Consider the following 22,513-nt stretch of genomic DNA (forward strand, 5'->3'; position numbering starts at 1 on the left):
GGAGCTTGATTAAATTAATGCTTTATTAATGTTGAGGAGGATGTTTTAAGCTATGAAACTTGCAGGATGTTTTATTGGTACAAAGACCTTTTTTATGTCAAAGGATCAAGGCAAATTTGATTTCTCATGTCTTGACCTCCCATGTGATAGTTTGTTGATGTGAGAAAAATTAGCAATGGTTAGATTGTCAAATGTTTATGAACTTGTGGTCTCAAATATGCGGTAGGGAAGAGAAAAACCACATACACACACACACAAGCTAAAACTTTTTAGATGTCCTTGAGAATCTCCTTGGGAGTTAGCAGTTTATGCTTGGTTGATTTGTTCTTTAGACACTTTGTATCCTAATTGCAAAATCAGAAGTCTCCTCTATATGAAATTCTGACTTTGGTGGAACTTTTTGTTTTGGCACATTTTTTGATACATATTAAATAGAAAAAAAGTTTGTTAGCTGTTGTAAAAGACACAATTATAGGTCAGTGTTCCATAGAGAGCAAATTACACTACAGTTCAAAGTTTAGGGTCAGAATAGCATTTCCTATTATGCCTTCTACTTCCGTCATCAGTCTGATTGTGTACCCTGTGTGATTTGTCTCGGTCAACACTATTTACATTCTCAACTCTCATTCCTTATCTTATTGTGCATGATTCATCTGTACGATCAAATCAATATTGAAAACATATTCTCTTCACTTGTATTGCTTAAATTACCAAATAAACATGTATTACAATATTTAGTAACTAGAGTAAATGTAAAACCAGTCCAAATTTTCACAGACCAAACCACATTTTTACATGCACAATTTATTTTTACCCAGGGCACTGATTTTTTTTCTATGATCGACACTATTTTTTATAATAATAAAAAAAATTGGGGATTTACACAGTTTGAGCTCATATATTGTTAAAAAAAAGTTTATACTGTCGATCAATTACTCATTTACATTTATTGATTTAGCAGACGCTTTTATCCAAAGCGACTTACAAATGAGAACAATAGAAGCAGTGAAACTAACAATGAGACAATATGTTATGATCCTTCCCAGTTCAATCTAACGAAGTACATTTATTTATTTATTTATTTTTTATAAATCGATATACAATAGAATAGAAAGTGTTAGTATTAATGGATCAAGTGTCTTCAGCCATTTCTTAAAAATGGCTACAGACTCAGCCGCTCTGAGTTAGGCAGATCATCCAACCAGCAGGGAACAGTCCAGGTAAAGGTCCGAGAAAGAGATCTTGTGCCTCTTTGAGATGGCACCACAAGACGACGTTCGCTTGCAGAGCGCAAGTTTCTGGATGGCACGTAAGTCTGAAGTAATGAGTTTAGGTAAAAGGGAGCAGAGCCATTGGTTGTTCTGTAGCCAAACGTCAGTGACTTGAATTTGATGCGTGTGGCAACTGGCAACCAGTGCAATTTTGTGAGGAGAGGAGTGATGTGTGCTCTCTTCGGCTCGTTAAAGACCACTCTAGCTGCAGCATTCTGGAGCATTTCGGAGACACTGAAATTTACTGAGAATTTACTGAAATTTACTGAAAATTTACTGAGAACTTACTTTTGCCTCTTTTTCTGTTAGGACAAGGACTGGGACCAAGCTGTCACATTCTTGCCAGCATCAGATTATAAAAAGCTGGAGAAGAAAAGGGGCCCTGGAAAAGTTAGTGTCATTGTTGGTCTGGTGATCTTGGCAGCCGTTTTGGCTTTGATCATAGGGGTTCTGGTCTGGCATTTCCATTGTAAGTCAATACTGCAGTCACAGACAGCATAACACCAGTGTCAATAATGACAGTGTTGATCACATGTTTGTTGGTTCATGTCTCCTGCAGTCCGGAAGGATTTTAATTTACAGAAGATTTACACCGGCTCGCTTAGGATACAAAATCAAGCTTTTGTGGATGCGTATGAAAACCCAGACAGTGCAGAGTTTCAAGACTTGGCAAAACAAGTCATGTCTCAGGTGAGAATTAAATTAAAGCTGCTTTTTCACATAGTGTTGACAGAGAAAAGTGTTTTTAATTTTTATTTTTATTTCCATATTCAGCTGAAATCAATGTACTCAGAATCTCAACTACTGTCAAAATATTATGTTGGTTCCAGAGTTCAAGCCTTCAGGTACGTCTACATCTGATTGTCCACATTAAAAAAAGAATAATAATTTGGTCATGTACCTGCTCTTAAAGTGCCCCTATGTGCAATATAGCTTCTTGTGAATGTAAAAGTCTGCAAAGTTTTAAAGAACAAAGTGCACCACAAATAAAGTTATTGGAAAGAATTGATGCAAAACTGCTGAAACGAGTCATCAGCAATTCCAGTCTAACTTCCTGTTACATACCTAGTATGTAACAGTGTAACACATTTGCATAATGCCAGCCTATTGTCTTCATCGATGTCTACATTGAGCCACCCTCAAACACTGTAGTTGTAGCCTGGAAGAGTTTGGTTCGTTTTGTTAAGAAGACCCCTTTTTCAGCCCTTCAAATCCACTTTGCATGCACTTCCAAAGGATGAGGACACGCTGGAATTAATACGGAAAAACCAACACCATTGTTCATGTTTGTATCAAGCGCTGAGCAAGCCTCCGGAGCTATAATTCAGATTTGGTAATGAAAGTTTTGATACCAACACCTGTTGTAAGCAGTTGACCAATCACAACAGAGTGTGTCATATGACCAATCAGAGCAAAGTAGGCTCACAGAGCGTCTGAATCTTCCAACAAACCATTTTTAGACTCTTTGAGAAATTAAGTGATGCTGCAATGTATATAAGAAAATGAAAGTGTTTTTTGACCTTGGATGCATGTAAACCTATTATAGGAGACCTCCAAAACAAAATTAGGAACTTAAAATAGCACAATAGGGGCACTTTAAGTTTAATTTGCTTGCATGGCATGGCTTATTCACAAAATCAAAGAGCAGAATGAATAGGCAAATTGTTCAGCGACATCAACAAAACTATTCACATTCAAGAACCGATTTTCATCAGGCTCTACAAAAAGGGAAAAAAAAATGTTTTGGCTAATTTTCGCCAAAAAGTACAAATTTGTCCACAGGAATTCAGTGATTGAAGTGTGTCTGCTGTGAAATTAAAATTGGCCCTTTTCTCTTATGGTTATTATATTGTTAGATGGTCAGACTCATGAGTGTTGCCTGTTTCTCCGTCTCCCTGCAGTGAGGGCAGTGTAATAGCTTACTATGAGTCAGATTTTACTGTTCCAGCGGGGCAGGACGCAGCGGTGGAACAGGCTATGAGCGACTTAAATAACATCTATAGCTCCAGTAAATCTAGGCGCAGAGGTGGGGAAAAACAAGGTGCCCTGATCTTCGATCATGTTGTGTCTTCAGGTAATATAAGTTCATAGTACATCCTTTACATAGTTTGGATAGATGGATGAATCTCACTAAATGTGTCGATCATATTTTTCTGCTAAATCAAAATTATAATTTGCATAATTCAATTCACACGGTCTTCGTACTACAGAACGTGAACACATCTAAACACGGGACCGTATGAAAGCAGCTGTCTATCAGTGGGTACCGAATTGAGTTGAAATAGTCTTGACTCTTGGACCCGCAGTCCGCCCATGCCTATTGATTTCCAACCCGAACTGCAAATGACAATGTAAACAGATTGTTCACCCGTTGCAGCAAATATTAGCACATCACCCGCCGGATACCCGCCCGCGGGGGTTAGCCTTATCTCTTCACAGGTGTTGGGTCATCTGAAATGTTCTTAAGAAGCTGGATCCAAACTGGAGAAGGCGTAGTCTCTAGTTACCTCGGGATGGGCATATTGAGATAAAACAGAAAAGTAAATGTAAAATGATGAACTTAGCTGCAAGGTTATTATAGTTTTGCATTTTTAAATTAGTTTTTATTTTAATATCATTTTCAAATTTCCTATAAATTTCAGTTTAGTTTTAGTTAGTTTCATTCATGGTTTTGTTAGTTTTAGTTTAGTTTTTATTTTGTGAACACATTTCTATTTAGTTCTTATATATTTAGTTTCAGTTTTAGTTTTAGTAATTATAGTTTAGCAGAGTTAACAGAACACTTCCAGTTAAAGACATTTAATTTCAGCAAAGTTTAATGTTTGCAGTTTACATTTTACTCTTGTGAAAACCTCTTAATAATAAAAATAAAATAATTGTTTGAGGATGAACCAAACAAATGCAACTAAAAAGTAAAAAATTATATAATAATATTAAAAATGAAATCTTGTTAAACGTGGTGTATAAGAAAAAGAAAAAGATATGCGTATGATTATTATGATTATTCTTTAAGTTTATTTCTATGATTAATCCTTTCAAACATTATTCTTGTATTGATCCATTTATGCTTTTTGTTTAAAATCATATACTCATAGTTATACACATATTCAAATGTTCTCAGCAGACCAGACATTTACGTCCGGTTTCACAGACAAGGCTTATGTCTAGTCTCAGACTAAAATGCATGTTTGAGCTGTTTTAACTGAAAATTAACCTGAACTGACATATCTTAAAATATGTCAGTGCCATTGTTGTGTCTCAAAATGCACACCAAGTAATGTTTTTTTCTAAGGCACGTTTATAAAAGCTACTTAAATGTCCTAATTGAACTAAGGCCTAATCCTGGCTTAATCTAAGCCCTGTCTGTGAGACCAGGCCTTAGTATACTTTTACTCTGACAAATTTACGTCTATTTCTGGGCTATGGACATGCTATTTGTTTTTTTCCGTTTTCTGCTCAGTGTGGTATCTTGTCTAATATGTGTGGTATAGGCCTATCTCGTTAAGGCTAGTTTCACATGAGATGGTTATCTTATACCTGGAATTAAGGTACAGCTGTATTTGCATGAGGTGGAAATACTTATTTGGGCCTTTCGTCTTAGGGCTGGTTCACACAGAAAGCGGTTTTGCTTTGAAAAACGGAAAAAGACGCGGGCACAGTGGGGAAAAAGCGCAAGGTCTCGATACGCGTCTTTTAAAAGTTTAACTTATTTTAACTTGAGTGCCGCGTTTTTAGAGCGTCGTGTCATGCACGTGATGCTGCAGAAGACGCGAGACTCAAGCGCAACGGTCATAGGCTACATTGAAAAATAAAGTAAGGCAGTGGAATGGAAAAAAGTGATTTTCCGGTAGGCTTATTTAGGAGAGCTTATTAATTACGAAAACGATTATTTATTTCTGCTAATTATTATTTTGTTTCAGTTAGTTTTTCAGTAACTGTTGTTAGTTTCGTTTAGTTTTAGTTTTTCATTAATGTTGAAATTTCTATTTTATTTCAGTTTACGAAAATGTTGTTTGACCAATAGTTTTAGTCTTAGTTTCAGTTTTCGTTTACGAAAATAACCTTGCTTAGCTGGTGTTCATAACATTTTGAGCAGTAGATTGTCAATGTGAATTTGATCTAATATAACTTATGAGATGCATTTTGTAAATGTAAAATATTTCGCAAATACGAAAATGTTCTCCCTCCTTTAGTGGACTTAGATATTCTAGGTACTACCAGAAGCCTTGAGTTTTGTGATCTTAACCCTCATTTGTGCTTTGCCTGCGATAATTAATGCGATATGGCTCAGCTTGTCAGTGAACTAGGCTCTTTGTAGTGAATGCCGCTCCATCTGAAAGCAGGTGATGGCGATTTACTACTAATCAAGGAACCGGCTTTACTGACGATATGCGCCTAACAATGTCATGCGATATATCGCCCAGCCCTACTCATGACCTTTGGGGTCAATATGACCCCACATTGAAATGAATGGGAAAATCAAAAAAAAATGTTTTTTATTTTTCATTTGTCACAAAAATCTATAAATCCAGTATAAATCTGAAAATTTCAAAACCACAATGAAATCCTGGTACTAGAGCACAAATGCAATGTGAAACGAACATGATCACTTGCACACACACATGCTCGCGCACACAAACACACACACAGGTGTGACTCCAATAGAAACCATTTTTATAGAAATTGACAAATAAAATAAATAATTCCAGCATAAATCTGAAAATTCTCACACATAAATGAAGGCCTGGTACTAGAGCACTAATGCAGTGTGAAATGAACATTATCACAGACACATATGCGCCCACACACACACAGACACAAATACACACACAGACAGAGAGAGGTGTAACTGCAATAGAGAGCATTTTTATAGAAATTGGGAAATAAAATCAATAATTTCTGCATAAATCTAAAAAATTTCACACATAAATGAAGGTATGGTATGAGAGCACACATGCAACGTGGAAAGAACATGACTACACACAGATCACATACACAGAGAGACACACACAAACAAACAGGTGTGACTGCAAAAGAGAGCATTTTTATTGAAATTGGCAAATAAAATCAATAATTCCAGCATGAATCTAAAAATGTTCACACATAAAAGAAGGCCTGGTACTAGAGAAAAAAAACCAATGTGGAATGAGCATGATTACACACACACACACACACACACATGCACGTGCTTGCACACAAACACACACAGACACACAGTGTGTTTACTCTTCACTCCTATTCCTATCCACCTATAGCTGTTTTTTGTTTTTTTACTTTTTAAAAATTAATTTCTTATTCTAAAGTTAATCATTTTATACATTGCTATTATTGAAATAATATGCAATTTCAATCAGGTATTTTCTTTTAGTGGCAACTTATGTGACATTATTGCAAATTTATATAGCATTATTGCAATAACAAGACACTTCAAAAGACCTCAAACAACAACAAAAATAAATTTCTAAACTTTGACAAAATACTGATTTAATGTATTTTAAAATGTTTAAATATATAATTCATAAAAAAGCTGTTATAAGAGCAATAAGTCACATCCAGAAAAATGAATGGATCTCTATAGGCCCTCTGCTGGAAGTATATGGTAATTACACTTTATGGCTAAAACTATATTATCTACAAAAAAACATCTAACCACCAGATGGCAGAATTCTGCATCTAACACCTAGATCAATATCCAGAAACAACTCATATTTAAATTTGATCATCATTAATGTTTTTTTTTTTTCATAAAAATGTTATATTTCATATGTATGCTAATGGTGTAGTTGAGGGATTTTGCAGTAAATAGGTAAAAAAGTACTTCATATCCCCCAAAACACAGCATAAAAATATAGATGAGAAGTAAACGAAAAAAATTATATATACTTTGTATTATTAAAATGTATATTTTTTGTACAAAAGCTCTGTGCATCTTTGGGGTCATATAGACCCCAAATGCACTGAGTGTAAACAGGAAACTAAGGTCATATTAAAGAGCATGATGGATTGTCGGGCGATATTAAGGAACATCTATTTTAGGGTATGTTTACACAACAACAATGTGCTAAGAATGGAAGTTTTTCCTTTGTGTTTTTCACGTACAGACCACAACGTTGTCAAAATGATTCCCATTCACACGGATGATCCACGAATACAACTAAACACGCTGTGTTATTCATGCCAGGCCAGTAGATGGCGATGCCACTTTGTAAAGAAACACTACACGCCTATAGACCGAACACGTAATACACATGTGCATGACGTCACCGTTTTTTTAAATGGTGTTGTGTAAACAGTTATTTTATTTTGCATTTCAGTAATTAGTTTTGGGGGAAGAGTGCATTATTGTCATGAAAAATATTTTGTGATTGTAGGGTGAAATGTGACCTGGTTCTTCACATGTTTTGTGAGATTCATCCAGATACTGATCTCTAGACTGCATGCTATCATGTAAAAACTGAATGTCCATGATACTGAAGCACAGATGCTTGTCTTCAGCCAGATTCATTATAACTATGTCAATCTTTCATTAACAGCTCTGGACACACGTTTGTTCTCAAATGCCAGGAGTGAGTTAGTCCATTACATATATCTCTCAAATACTGTCTGTTCCAGAACCTAGTGAACTGCCTCCATATCAAGCAATTTAAGGTATCATAGGTATGCTCCTGAGTCCTGACATGAAGGCTATTCCATAAGGTAACTTGAGGCAGCATCGCCATGAGCAGTCTGATAATGCATTGCAACAAGGTTAGTGAAAAAATAAATCAGAGATGGCAACCTAAAAATACTATCAAAGACTTGAGATCAACCTATCAAAGACTTGAGATATACAAAGGCTCATATTACTATGAATGGGAGAAAGTGGCTGGTCCAGCCTTGATTTAAGCATTTAGAAACAAAATTTGTGAGACTTTTGTCAGTTGTCAGATTTCAAATATAAAATTTAATCATAAGGCTTGGCGAACATTTGAAGTTAAGTTACATTTGGTTAACAAAGGATGTCTAATCAATTGATTTCACATAACTTTAATAATAATAATAATAATAATAATAATGTTGCTAATGTTAATAAAACCGTTAAAATTTTTCTGCATTCAGTGTTTTCTGGTTTAATACAAAATGTATTATCAAAACCAGTAGGAATCGAATGAATGCATAAAAATTTTAACAATTTAATTAAAATTTTAAAATGTATTCAAATTAAATTTGAGTGTTTCCTTTAAAAAAAATTTAAATCAATTTTTTAATAAGCTGTTTTATTTGAGAAGTACATTGTACTGTAAAATAGTAATATTTCTGTCATAATTTCTTCAAGTTAAACCAAACTTTTATTTTGGCTGGAGTGTATCTTACCAGTTTTATCAGCTGAAATGATGAGGTGAACTGTCAGAGCAGCTCTGGAGATGAAGTTCATGTGGCGTGTCCTAATATAGTGTGATGGCAGACGTTGAAAACCGTTTCGTGCATTGTAGAAATCATAGGGCCCCAAGTTCAGGAGGTTTTGGAACAGGACTTAATTCCTAAGCACATTCATACTTATTATTGTACAGTGTATCCAATAATAAACGTGTAAGAATAACCTTTTGTTTTCCTTATGTCTAGCAAATACGAGATACTCCCAGCACGCCAGAGGTACTGTGGTGGATATCATTAAATCCCCGGGTTTCCCTGACTCCCCATATCCTCCAAACTCTGTTGTGCAATGGCAGCTTCGGGGAGACCAGGGCTATGCGCTAAAGTTGGCTTTTGACACCTTCAACCTGGAACAAAACTGTGCAAATGACTTAGTGAGAGTGTATGACTCTTTGGTCCCCATGGACAGATTCCTTATGGCAGAGTAAGGGAATGGTGAATTGTTTTTGTGGCTGTAACGCCATCTGGTGGCTGAATAAGCTCCTGAAATATCAACATAGGTGTGAAATTTCAACATAATTGAGTTTCTCTCTCTCTCTCTCTCTCTCTCTCTCTCTCTGTCTCTCTCTCTCTGTCTCTCTCTCTCTGTCTCTCTCTCTCTCTCTCTCTCTCTCTCTCTCTCTCTCTCTCTCTCTCTCTCTCTCTCTCTCTCTCTCTCTCTCTCTCAAACAGGAAGTGTGGCTACTATTCTCCCAGTGATCCTCTAACCTTCATCTCATCTCGAAATGTTATGCTGGTCACCTTGGTAACCAACGATGAAGGGAATTATCCTGGTTTCAGAGCCAGTGTCTCTCAGATCAAGCGAGATGGTAAAGATCAATCCTGGCTGGCTGAACAAAAACATACTTGACTGATTAATATTAGGGGATGCATTACTGTGTTTTTTTTTTTTTTTTTTTATCTCACTGGATCTTCCCTTTCAATAGATATCACATGTGGTGGTACATTGACTGGATCCTCTGGTAGTTTCCAATCACCGAACTTTCCTAATTATTACTCCCCCAACACAACATGTCAGTGGGACATCGAGGTGAGGCCCAAACACTCATGTTGAACCAGTTCATGTCCTGATGAACCACTTTTATAAAAGTGTTTGGTGCTTTATGAGCACTCATCTGTATCTATTGTTTAAAGGTTCCTTATGGCAAATTCATCAAGCTGAAGTTCCCCAAGTTTATGGTTTCAACAGAGAGTTGTGCAGATTATGTGCAGATTGCTGGTAAGAGGTCAGTAAATTAGAGCTTCAGTTAAACTTTTCACAGAAATGTCTATTGTCCGATCTGAATGATCTGATGTTTCTCCAAGAGTGCTGATGAAGCAGAGGACATTTCGCTTTTGGATCTTGGTCTGTATTTATGTCTTGTTTTCTAGTAAAAAAAAAAAAAATCCTTAAAACAATATTTATTTATTTTTAGAAGAAAAGGCTACACAACAAATGTTTCGTTTTCAGAGTTCAAATTTAGTGAGGTTTCTTCTTTTATTTGATCTTGAACCACTCGGCTGCACCATTCATTTAGCTGAAGATTTCATACTCGCATCACGATTAATAGTTAAAAGAACGCGATCTCTATTCAAACACCCATGGGATCTTATTCCTAAATGACCACGATCCAGCTTTGTCTGTTAAACCTTTGACAAGTACGATCACACTGATTCAAATCTGCTTTGGCGCTGCCGCTGACCCAGAGAGAGTAGTAGTCAAGTATAGGCATTTAACAGCAAATTTAATTTAACAGCTTCACAAACCTTGTTTTGTCTTTTCGATCACACAGTATCAATATTGCTGTGTTACAGTAACTCTACGGTAGTGATCAAAATAAAGTAAATCACCTTCTGAAAGTAACTTGACGCTTTGAATAAAGATTGTATCAGTTACATTGTTACGCCTGTATGTGACCGCATTTGTTATTGAATCATTAATTCAAGAGATTCGTTCAAAAACGCTGATTCGTCCAGTAATGTAACAAGTGAAGTATTTATGTGTCATTAAATCATACATTCAAACTGATTTTTTCAAATGAAAATGAATGTAATATTTTTTAAAATAGACTGCAGTAATTAACAATTTGTCAGAACCTCTAGTAAATGAAATGTTATTTTGTTTAGTTGTCTGTTCAGAATCATGGGAGAATTGTCATCTCTATTTTAAACAAGAAAAATATGATTCTCTGTTTATCCAGACTCTTTACAGCTCTAACTTACATGCTTATTATTACTTTGCAGCAGATTGTGTGGGCAGCTGCCAGCTAATCATATGGTTACCGGCAACAGTAGCAAGATGACTGTTGTGTTCTACTCGGATTCATCATATGTAGATCGAGGTTTTACCGCCACTTTTGAGGCCTTTGAGCCCACTGACCGTAAGTAAATGCATTAAAATGGTTAACTGGTAAAAACTGGGTCACATTTTTTACCCTTTTAGTAGTAGTCTGGCCTGAGGTGGGAAAAATAGACTTACTGATGCCAGTGATGGTGCTGTTACAGTTTTTAAAGTGGTGTCAATGTGAACATTAGAAAGTTAATTCAGTTTCTGAATCTCTCAGCCTGCCCGGAGATGTTCCATTGCAGCAACAAACGCTGTGTAAAACCAACAATGCGCTGTGACGGCTGGAACGATTGTGGTGACAGCAGCGATGAGAGGAACTGCCGTAAGTGTTCCTTGAACATTGTCTTTAATCAAACACACTTGCCCTCTGTATGTGAATTTAAGCTCAGGAATACACTTTGATTGAATTGGTATTTCAGAATGTGACTCCAGCATGATCCAGTGCAAAAACGGGTTCTGTAAGCCCATGTTCTGGCTGTGTGATGGCGTAGATGACTGTGGAGATCGTACAGATGAGATTAATTGTGGTAAGACCCTTTGTCCTCTATCTTTTCTTTTCCTTCCATTTGTTTTCCTCTTCATCTCTTTCTGGCTGCATCTGAAAGCTGAAGAATGCTGCCTCCACCAGTGTTAATTTCGTTGACGAATAATTTTCGTCATTATTTTCGTCAACGACATTTTTTCACAGACGAAAACGAGACGATAACTAAATAAAAACTAGTTTTGAATGACAAAAACTATGACGAAAATCTATTGACATTTTTGTCAACGAATAAAAACTAGACGAAAATGTTAGATAGTGACGATTTGGGAAGCGATCCAGTCTGATGTCCTGCATTTGTGGTAGATGCGCACAATTGTACTGTGACGTGATCTACCCAGCGGCACACGAGTTGGCATGCGCTGCATGTCTCATAAAACGTTAAAACATGTAAACGTCTGGGAGAATGAGTAGAGCAGACATGTAGATCTGAATAAGAGTGACGACGCAAAAAAAGAGCTATATTCGGTACGGTTTTCTGTGCACACACACCCGACCCGAAGCGTACAGCCATTCACATAGACACCTATACAGCGCGCGAGGACTGAATTGAGCTCTCTTTCCTGTCTGAATGGACAAATACACACATATTATGTCTAAATGTCCGTTTTGGAGATTATTCACATAAATTATGTCGGTTATGTCTTAAACAGTTGTGAGTGTATCTTATGTGCATCAGTGCAATTGGATCCGCATGTCGTTGGACATGAACCGATGTCTTAAAGTGACAGTGGGTAATAAACCTAATGCGGTCTGTGTCCTTAATATTGATCAAGCAACAAAAGAAAAAGAGAAAAGCATTCACTGCTCGTTAATAGCTTTAATAAGGATTCATTATATTTAATTCATACAAATAAATATGTCTGCTTGAAAGAATAGAGAATGATGTATGCAAGTAGTTATAAAGAATTCATATATCATTCATTGAAAAAAAAGACTGTTCTACATTAGGAAAAGTGGTTTTATTTCATTTTAAGATATTTTTTTTAAGTTACAGTAGTTAAATCTGTATCTGTATTGCACGTTCAAACTTTGTATTGCACGTTCAAACTTTAAAATCATTCATATTAGCAGGTTAATATATGTTTTCTCCGGGAGTATATGGGTTTGGAAATTTTAGAGAAATTCTAAATAAATGCATTTAAATTTAAACCCATTATATTTTAGTCGACTAAGTCTACTGTAGATTTAGTCGACTAAAACTAGACTAAAACTAAAACAATTCAGATGACTAAAATATGACTAAAACTAAATGGCATTTTAGTCAAAAGACTATGACTAAAACTAAATCAAAATTTGTTGTCAAAATTAACACTGGCCTCCACAAGCAATAAAAGAAAAAGTCATCAAGATGCATCTTAATTCATTGCTTCTTTTTAACGTTCTATAAACAAAGATGACTTCATCTGGTCAGATTTAGAAGACAGCTTGGATGTATCCTTCATTCTCTATAGCTGCGTTTCCACCGCAGGAATTTTCCCCGGGAACTAGGGACGTTGGGGTGGTACTCCATGTGTTTACACCGCAGGAACCAGGGTCTAAATGAAGTTCGGGGTAAAAATGTTCCCCTCCGAAAGTCCCTGCTCGCGAAGTAGTACTTTTTCAAAGTTCAGGAACTTTCAGGGGTGGGACTTGGGCGCTGAACATGCTGATTGGTTGACTCTACGCAGCATTTTATTTTAACCACCATTTTTAAAAGTCTGTTGCGGTGCGTGCAGTAAGAGTTGTTTGCTATTCGAATCAACAATGGAGTTTAAAAAGTACGATGGACCGATGATGAGGTTCAGGCTTTATTAAGCTTATATGCGGAGGACAAAATCAAACTGGAAAGTTGCGCGCAGTCCTACGTCACCAGACTAATTTGCCTGATCTTCACGGTACTTTAGACCGTGATGGAAACGCAGACAGCAATGGGTCTGGTGGGGAAAAAAATCCTGGGACAAATTGTTCCGGGTAATATCCATGGAAACGCTGCTTATGATTTCTCACAATCCTGTGCATGCAGTTTGACAATTGTTCACCAAAAATTCTGTACATTTTATAGAGTTTTATAGAGTTTTTCTTTTAGATTTCTAGCTATTTCTACCAAGAAATCAGCATTTTAGTTTACTTGGTTATTTATAAAGCTTAATTGAAATTGTTCTAGATCCGATGGACAGATTCGATGGACAGTCTGAATATCATAAATAAAGAATATATAAAACATAAAATTAGACATTATTTAATAGTTATAAATATCATCATTCAGCATAATTTTCTTTAATTTATGATCTGTTTAATGTAGTTATGTTAGTTAGCACTGTAAACACTTCATACTACGGGGATGTTGAATGCTTGAATCTGATTGGTTGACAAACGTTCTAAGGTGTGAAATTATTTTCAGGGAAACGCACGGCTAAAGTAGCTCCAGGCAGGTCTTTCTTGACAACATTACAGTTCCATATCACTTTGCGTAGTTAACTATAATAACGGAAAATAGGATGCAATTCATAAGATAAAAATTTAGATTTTTATTAGAACACTGCTATATGTAAGGGATAATGTATAGAGAGGCGGTTGTTATAGCGAATAACAAGCCCGACAGGCTGAACGAGACCCCGACGCGAAGCGGAGGGGTCTTGACAGCCTGAAGGGCTTGTTATTCGCTATAACGACCGCCTCTCTATACATTATCCCGCTTATTACATGGCTACCTACAAAATAAATAAATAATTTGACACGAATTATTGATTTAAAAAGGAGTTTATTGATTTAAAAACGATTGTATTGCTTCCGCCAAAGAAAATAGTCCGTTCCGCGTCCATAGCAACGCGCTGTTTTTCATGGCAACGGTCTGTTATACTCCGCATTCTACATTGGAATTCAGCCAAGCCATGTAATAAGAAATAATAGTCAATAAAAGGCTTTTATGGCCCATATAGTATTATATAGGAGATTATGAAGCTCATACTTGAGGAGGAAAAACACATCAATGTTATTCAGTGGCCCAAACTGAGCAAAAATATGCAATTTGGTGCAGATGTTGTTTATATGGCCACAAAGTTTGATGAAATTTGATAACTTGGTTAATAGACTAATTGCATAAATTGCAAATACAGTAAATATCAGTTGTCACTATGTCTCCCAATAATGTCTTAGTAAAAGGATATTTAATTGATTTGTTTTATGATCAAAGCTATATAGGTTTTTTTTTTTGCGTAAGGGGGACACTAAACATATAATGCAACGCAATACAATGATGACTGAGAGATGAAAAAATAAACGTTTCTCTAATGCCTGATGTATCGTATTTGATACATGCATCTAAAAAATTTTTTTTACAGATAAGTAAAGCAAACCTAAGCTGCTTCAGTCCAGTAAGAGTTCATGTTGAAATATTGATAACAATATGAAAGTTTACTTTATGAAAATCAGTAGAGATTTCTCAGCATAAAGACACGTGTAGCATGACCTGTAGGTGGACGTTCTTACAATTACTTCCTTAAAAAAAAGTGTATAGGCATATAGTAGATTGTGTACAGATTTTTTCAACAAAGTTTTGATTGTTGATTCATGTATCAAATATGATACAGCAGGCTTTATAGGGTTAATGTTCCTAATGATAGATATGAAACAACATCTGCAAAGTTGTATAACGCTCAAAGTTCAAAGCAAAGGAAGATATTTGCTTTTAAAGAAATAGTTTTTTAAGGACTACAACAAACGGCTGGTAGGGACTACACTACATTCCTCCCGGCTTAGTGACATCACTAACCCTAAAATTTACATAAACCCCGCCCCCGGGAACACACAGTCCATGTTGAAAAGAGGAAGAGTTGTTGTAGTAAAGCACATTTGTGAGTCTGCTCAAGCTGTCGCATCTGTCTTTTCACATGCAATACAGTACATAACACAAATGCAATAGCATGTCACTCTGTAGGCATCTTGCAACAGTTCCCACATGAGCGATTTTATAGATTATCATGACAGAATATCAAAGACTTGAAGATAGTTATCTCCACATCAGCAACATACATTCATCAACTAACCATTCAGAAACGTTGTTGTCACTTCTTCTTGAGTCTCTCCATCTTTGTCCGACTCCAGTTTAAATATAAAAGGCAGAACAGTTTCTGACATTTTAGTGCGTGTCTGCCTGAGGTAATCGGAGCTGCTAACACACACACACACACACACACACACACACACACACACACACACACACAAGCTCTTGAAGCTCCGCCCTCTGTGCCAGGAGCAGCAACTCATTTAAAGGGACACACGAAACAGCGTGTTTTTACTGACCCTCAAAAAGGGACTATTTTAACATTCTGTAAAAAATTATCTGTGGGGTATTTTGAGCTAAAACTTCACATACTCACTCTGGGGACAACAGAGACTTATTTTACATATTGTAAAAAGGGGTATTATACCACCCCTTTAATGCTCCTCTGTTGACAGACCAGGCAGCTAAGCGACTATCTTCTGTTTCAGATACAGCCTCTATCTCTCTCTTTATCATTCTTTCCCACACAGAAACAGATCTCCACACTTGCTTTGACATAATTGTCCTCTTTTCTGGCAGGATGTAAGGTTGGAGAATTTAAGTGCAGTAACGATCAGTGTGTCTCCGAGAAGCTGAAGTGTGACGGGAATCGTGACTGCAACGATGGCTCAGATGAAGATGGATGTAAAAGAGGTGACTATATTTTAGATAAAGAATGATGCAAGCTTGATCGGACAATCTAAACATCAAGTTTATTTTAGCATTATTTTAATTTTGATCACATTTAACACATTCAGAAAATAATATTAGGGCACAATTTTTACACAAAATTTACACAAAATAAAAGTGAAATACGTGGGGGTGGGGGGGTTACAGACTAAAATCTATATTGCATTTCTGTTTATTTAACTGTTAGACCTACCTGAAAATCTTAAAGCACTGTTTACAATGATACATGGGTCAAAAACAATTAAAAAACAATCTCTTTTTTGGTGCATTTTAGCAAAGCAGGTACAATTCTGAACCAGTAGGAAAAAAACATAGCGTTAAGCCCTGATATATTAAAGGCAATGCTAAATGTGACGTTTATTATATGGGTTTATGTGAAATTTGTTTACTTAAATTAAAAGTTTTTTTTTTTTTAAAAAGCCTATTAATGTTAAAAATTATAGCTTTCAATTATACTGTAATGTTGAATGGCTATAATTAATGGCTATAATTGAGAAAAAATATATATATATTTAATAGAGACATCAGCATCAGTACTAGTATCATTTATACTGGCCTTCATTCACGGTGCTTAGTAAAAAGATGCCATTAAACACATATTTAAAATATACTGTCTTTATGCTGTTTATACATTATTCTGGAGATTGAATGTGAAAGTATTACAACATAAATATATATTAAAAACTTTAATGTTATGTGTGATTAATCGTGATTAATTGCTGAAAAATGTGCGATTTAATTTTCTTTTTTATCGATTGACAGCACTAGAAAATATATATTACGGAAAATATTCTGAAACACTTTCCTTCTTTTCAGTCATTCTTAATGCTTGTTTTTCTTTCTTACAGAACTGTCTTGTACAGTCCCAACTTTTACGTGCAATAACAACAAATGCGTCACCAAAAATAACCCTCAGTGTGACGGGATAGATGACTGTGGCGACGGCTCCGATGAGTCCAACTGCAGTGCGTGTCATTCACATCCTTATACACATACTTCTGTTCTCATATCTGTATCCTGCTTGGTTTAAAGTTGATTTCTATCTCTCCCTGTTTATTCTCTAGACTGTGGCAAGAAAGCTTTCAAGTCGTCTCGTGTTGTGGGTGGGGAGGACGCAGTTGTGGGTGAGTTCCCATGGCAGGTCAGCCTCCACGTTAAAAACATGGCTCATGTTTGCGGTGCATCAGTCATCAGTGAACGCTGGCTTGTGACGGCTGCCCACTGTGTACAAGATGACAAAATCAAGTGAGTTTCCTCTGTTTCTCTTCTCTCTTTTTTTTTTATCTACAACTTTTACTTTAGAAACTCATTAACTTAACAAAAATAAAATATTTTAGAGCAAAATGTTTCACAAAAACTGTTGTGACACTTTGATTTACTTACAGCTTGCACCAGTGCAAACCCTCATTTGGCTTTAAACTACTGTCAGGATTTACTAAAGACACGTAGTGAAAAATTATCAATGAAAAGGCGTGGACAGTAATTTTTCACCTTATTGCATATGCATTTATAGGAGTTTCCCTTTCAGATGAAAAGGGGAGGGGAGAGGAGAATTTAAATAAATGATGCATGATTTAATAAGGTTTGCGTTAGTTAATTTAGTGGTATTTGCACTATAGTAGTATTATTTAACACCATAAAAAAGTACGTCTTAACCAATTTTGCTCTTGACTTGCTGTAATAGTTACAGTATTAATCAAAATTATTCAATCCCCATGGAAAATCAGGTTGTTTGCAATGAAGAAATCACATAAAAGTAACTGAAATCGCTCAACACAACAAATGATTCAAGTGGTTTCCCCAAATCATGAAAATGCAACTTTTAATGACTTCTGCAGTCTCAAAATTGTTCATCCTCTTCATGGCGGCAAGCATCTTTAGTAGAACACCCTTCTGCTGTTATGACCTTCTGCAAACGAGATATATAACCAGACACCAGTTTCTGGCAGCGTTTCTGAGGGCTCCAGTTCAGTAATATTCATGGGTTTACTTTCTGCAACTGCCTTCTTCAAATCCCACCAGAGATTTTCTTTGGGGTTCAAGTCAGGTGACTGTGATACCACTGTAGAATCTTCCAGGACTTCTTCTGCAACCAAGCCTTGGTGGAATTTGAGGTATGTTTGGGATCATTGTTCTGCTGGAAGGTCCAACCACGCTCAAGCTTCAGCTTCCTCACTGACGGCATGACGTTTTCTCCTAATTTCCTGATATACAAAAATGAATCCATCATGCCTTCCACACGCTGCAGGTTTCCAGTGCCAGAGGATACAAAGCAGCCCCAGAGCATCATACCGCCGATCCACATGGCTGAAAAGTTTTGTTTCATCGCTCCACAGAACAGAATCCCAAAACGTCTGTGGCTAATTCATATGGTTTAGAGCAGATTGGAGCCGACTTTTCTTGTGCTTTTGGGTCAGTAGTGGTATACGTCTCTGCAAGCTGACACCTCAGTGCCTGTTGCCACTAAGTCTTGCTGCAGGTCTTTTGCATTCACTCGAGGGTTATTCTGAGCCTGCCTTCTCAGAAATCTGGTTCCAGCCATTGACTGTTCCTTAAACTTTGAACTTGCAAACTATGCTTCCAATAGTGTCTCTAGGAACATTTAATGCTTTCGTTTTCTTTTTGTATCCTGTTCCTTGTTTGTGAAGGGTGATGATATCTTCTCTTAACTTTTCAGACCATTCTTTTGACTTAGCCATATTTCTAACATGCAGTCAAATGTGACACTCAACAGTTCAGTTCAGATATTTCATGTGTTTTAGCTCAAGCACACCTGGTGCAACTAATGAAGCTCTTGATTTGCACCTGGTGTGCTTGAGACAACACCTGTTTTGCAGATTTGTGCTGTTGTTAATTTTGAGACTGCAGAAGTCATTGAAAGTTGCATTTTCAGTTGAATTTGGAGAAACCACTTGAAACATCTGTGTTGAGCTATTTCAATTACTTCTGTTTGATTTGTTCATTGCAAACAGCTGAAAAAGCAAAACAGAAAAAGTCTGCCAATAAATCTGATTTGCAATGGGGGTTGAATAATTTCGATTACAACTGTACTTCCAACACAGAGCATGTGATAATAGAGAGAGAATTTTCTCCACTCATGTTCATTTATTTGGAATGCCTGAGGAAGACATTATCCAAACTTATTGCTGGCTAAGCCATGTTATTTTTAATTTGCTGCATGTGTTGTTAGTAGATGAGCCGCACCTGATTATCATTGGTTCTGCTGAATGTTTGCGACCCAGGGCTGTTGTGCTGCTCTTGGTAGACTGCTTTGGTCATAATGGAAATGAACTGCTGCGTCTGTGATTTTTTTATCTGCACATTATCAGTAAATCACCCACAGAACTTCCCATAGTCACTTTTAGGCGCTTTTCACGCTAATTTGCCAGCAAGTTTAGTAAATCTGGTTTTCCTGTGTAAACTTGAGCAGAACTGACTTAATACATTCACTAAACAATCACCAAAACACCAGTTGATTAAAATGAATAAGAAATATGACTGAAAGAAGTTCAAAGAATTTTTTTTTATATATATATATATGGACGATAATAACAGGAGAGGAGGAAATAAAATAAAGAGAAACAATTAAATAAAATGGCACTTAGGGATGAACAATATTCATTAATATAATGAATAATGTATATATGTATGTGTGTGTGTATAAATATTAATAAATAAATAAATAAATAAATAAATATCGACTATCGCAACTTCTGTTTTGTGCCGACTTGAATAACATTTTGGTGTGTTTTTTTAAAGTTAAATAGTGTAGCTTTAATATAATGAATATACTGTTTTCATTTATCAGTTAAATTAGTTTTAGGCTTTAAGAGTGGAAAAGAGAAAACCTTCATCTCTGTATATCTGATGAATCCTCAGGTATTCTCAGCCGGGCACATGGGAAGCATACTTGGGTCTTCACACACAAAAAGATAAACAGACGGCAACGAAGAGATTCCTAAAACAAATCATTCCTCACCCGTCCTACAACCCCTACACCTATGACTACGACATCGCTCTCATGGAGCTGGATACAGCCGTGGCCTTCAGTGACACCATTCGACCCATTTGCTTGCCGAGTGCCACCGATGTCTACAACGCTAGTGACTCTGTCATTATCACCGGCTGGGGTGCCACTAGAGAAGGGGGTCAGTAAAAGAACTATACAATAATGCTTACACCTCACAAAGCCTGTCATATTTCACAAATTCACAAATTCTTTTTAAACTTTGTTCTTGTCTTTGATTTGTAATTGGTGTGTGTTTATTTCAGGCGCTGGAGCGATTGTGCTGCAGAAAGCGCGGGTTCGCATCATCAACGGTACGACGTGCGATAAACTAATGACTGGTCAGATCACTTCTCGCATGATGTGTGCTGGCGTTCTGACAGGAGGAGTGGATGCTTGCCAGGTGAGTTTCATGAACTTTAGCGCACAAGTTCACAGGATTTTCCCTGCAAAGCATGTATATTTTTATTTCTGTTTATTGAATTATTTAGTTTAGGAATGCGTTTTATATCGGTAGCATATTTGTTATCGGGTCAGTATTAGAGATTTTTTAAATATCAGATATTGGATATTTAATTGGTCGTGCTCATTTCTCTGATTTTGCACTTTGCTTAATGTTTACTTGGTTAATCTTTAAAAACACAAAAGATTTAACTACACTGTTAAATAAATAGCCGTGGCTGAAAGTATTGGCAGCGACATAAATGTTTCACAAAGTTTGCTATTCTATATCCAATATCTCTCAAACCTGTTTTAATGGACATTTTGATTGATTCTGTGAGGCCATATATATATATATATATATATATATATATATATAAAAAATTATTTTTTTATTTATTTTTTTTCATCAATTATAAACTTTAAAAACCTTTTAAAAATTTGGTTTTGATTTGTTGTTTATATATAGTTTTGTTATTTATATATATTTTCAATTTGTTTCTCACCATGAATATAGCCATGGTAGCTGGCATAGTGTTAAATTATAATCAAACACACAATTTATTTAGACAAAATCATATGGAATTTTTATATCAGCCATTTATAGGTTATTGACCATAAAATGAACATTATGATCGTCTTTTTGGTATCGGTCAGAATTTTAATATTGTGCATCCATAAGTGCCATTTTATTTAATTGTTTCTCTTTATTTTAATTTATTTTATTTTATTTTCTCTCTCTCCTGCTATTATCGTCCATTTAAATAACTCTCTTTATCTTTGCCCAGGGTGACTCTGGCGGTCCTCTGGCCTACTTATCGAGTGACCGTATGTACCTGGCGGGAGTTGTGAGCTGGGGTGACGGTTGTGCCCGCAAAAACAAGCCAGGCATCTACACAAACGTCCCAAAATTCAGGGGCTGGATCAAGGAGAAGACGGGAGTATAACTTACCTGGAGATCATGACGAACTGAGAAATTTTATGAACTGTTTTGATTTCTGAGGCCACAAATATTTTAATAACATACATGGAATAACCCAATGTAGCCCTGCAAACAGAGGGATGGACATGTTGACCAGTTTTTGCATTTTTCAAAATTGTTTTATATATTTGTATATTTTATGAGGAGAGCGGTATGGGGTTTTTATTCTGTCTTAAGGTGTGTAAATAAATGTCTTATTTTCTCCTTTTAAAGATTTTGTTTTTTAGTAACTACATTCTTGAAGTGACGCTTTTATTTTGGGATTGTGAATGATTTAGTTGTTTGGTTCTGTACCTTCAGTTTTCTTTGTTTCAGAGAGTGTGTATTTCTGGAGTCACACACACATACTTAAATGTGAACATGCTTTTTATGACTTTTGTGCAAAATGTATGCAATGTAATATGACTTTAAACAAAGTTTGAGTTTTTCGGAATCTGGAGTGCTCAGGGATTACATTTAACACTTTAAAAATAACAAAAAATAACAAAATTGTTTCATGCAACATGATTTACCAATTTAGCAACGTTTTACAAATAAAATGTATATCTGGTTAATACAGTGTGAAATGTGTAATGCGTTCACTAAAAGAGCAACAGTCGGGTTCCACAAGTACAAATTCCATTCATGTTCTGCATGGGGAGGTTTTTTTTTAATGATAACTTTAAATGAAGACTATGGATGTTGCCCATCTATAGTACATGCTGTCTGTATCTTTAAAAAAATGGTGTTTAACAGCGAACTACTACACTACGCATGAATGGACACATTTGTCATACACACTTTTATATACCATTTCTTCATTTCATCACCTTTATGTTT

General features: G+C 36.0%; 1 protein-coding gene across 5 annotated transcripts in view; it reads left to right on the forward strand.

Moving 5' to 3' along the window:
• The window catches only part of st14a (ST14 transmembrane serine protease matriptase a), a 28,779-nt gene extending 6,872 nt beyond the window's left edge, over positions 1-21,907 (forward strand). For all 5 annotated transcript variants that reach the window (XM_079874513.1, XM_079874511.1, XM_079874512.1 and 2 more), the window contains 18 exons: positions 1,581-1,740; positions 1,831-1,961; positions 2,046-2,116; positions 3,173-3,345; positions 7,805-7,837; positions 8,874-9,108; positions 9,357-9,493; positions 9,611-9,714; positions 9,819-9,910; positions 10,908-11,044; positions 11,228-11,332; positions 11,430-11,537; positions 16,116-16,229; positions 17,114-17,230; positions 17,330-17,510; positions 20,145-20,413; positions 20,538-20,674; positions 21,501-21,907. In XM_079874513.1, coding sequence (XP_079730639.1) covers positions 1,581-1,740; positions 1,831-1,961; positions 2,046-2,116; positions 3,173-3,345; positions 7,805-7,837; positions 8,874-9,108; positions 9,357-9,493; positions 9,611-9,714; positions 9,819-9,910; positions 10,908-11,044; positions 11,228-11,332; positions 11,430-11,537; positions 16,116-16,229; positions 17,114-17,230; positions 17,330-17,510; positions 20,145-20,413; positions 20,538-20,674; positions 21,501-21,659 — 2,463 coding nt within the window. In that variant the 3' untranslated portion in view covers positions 21,660-21,907. The remainder of the gene's footprint in view (positions 1-1,580; positions 1,741-1,830; positions 1,962-2,045; positions 2,117-3,172; positions 3,346-7,804; positions 7,838-8,873; positions 9,109-9,356; positions 9,494-9,610; positions 9,715-9,818; positions 9,911-10,907; positions 11,045-11,227; positions 11,333-11,429; positions 11,538-16,115; positions 16,230-17,113; positions 17,231-17,329; positions 17,511-20,144; positions 20,414-20,537; positions 20,675-21,500) is intronic.
• The last annotated feature ends 606 nt before the right edge of the window (positions 21,908-22,513 follow it).

Source organism: Squalius cephalus, assembly GCF_949319135.1.
Source record: "Squalius cephalus genome assembly, chromosome: 6".
NCBI lineage: Eukaryota > Metazoa > Chordata > Actinopteri > Cypriniformes > Leuciscidae > Squalius > Squalius cephalus.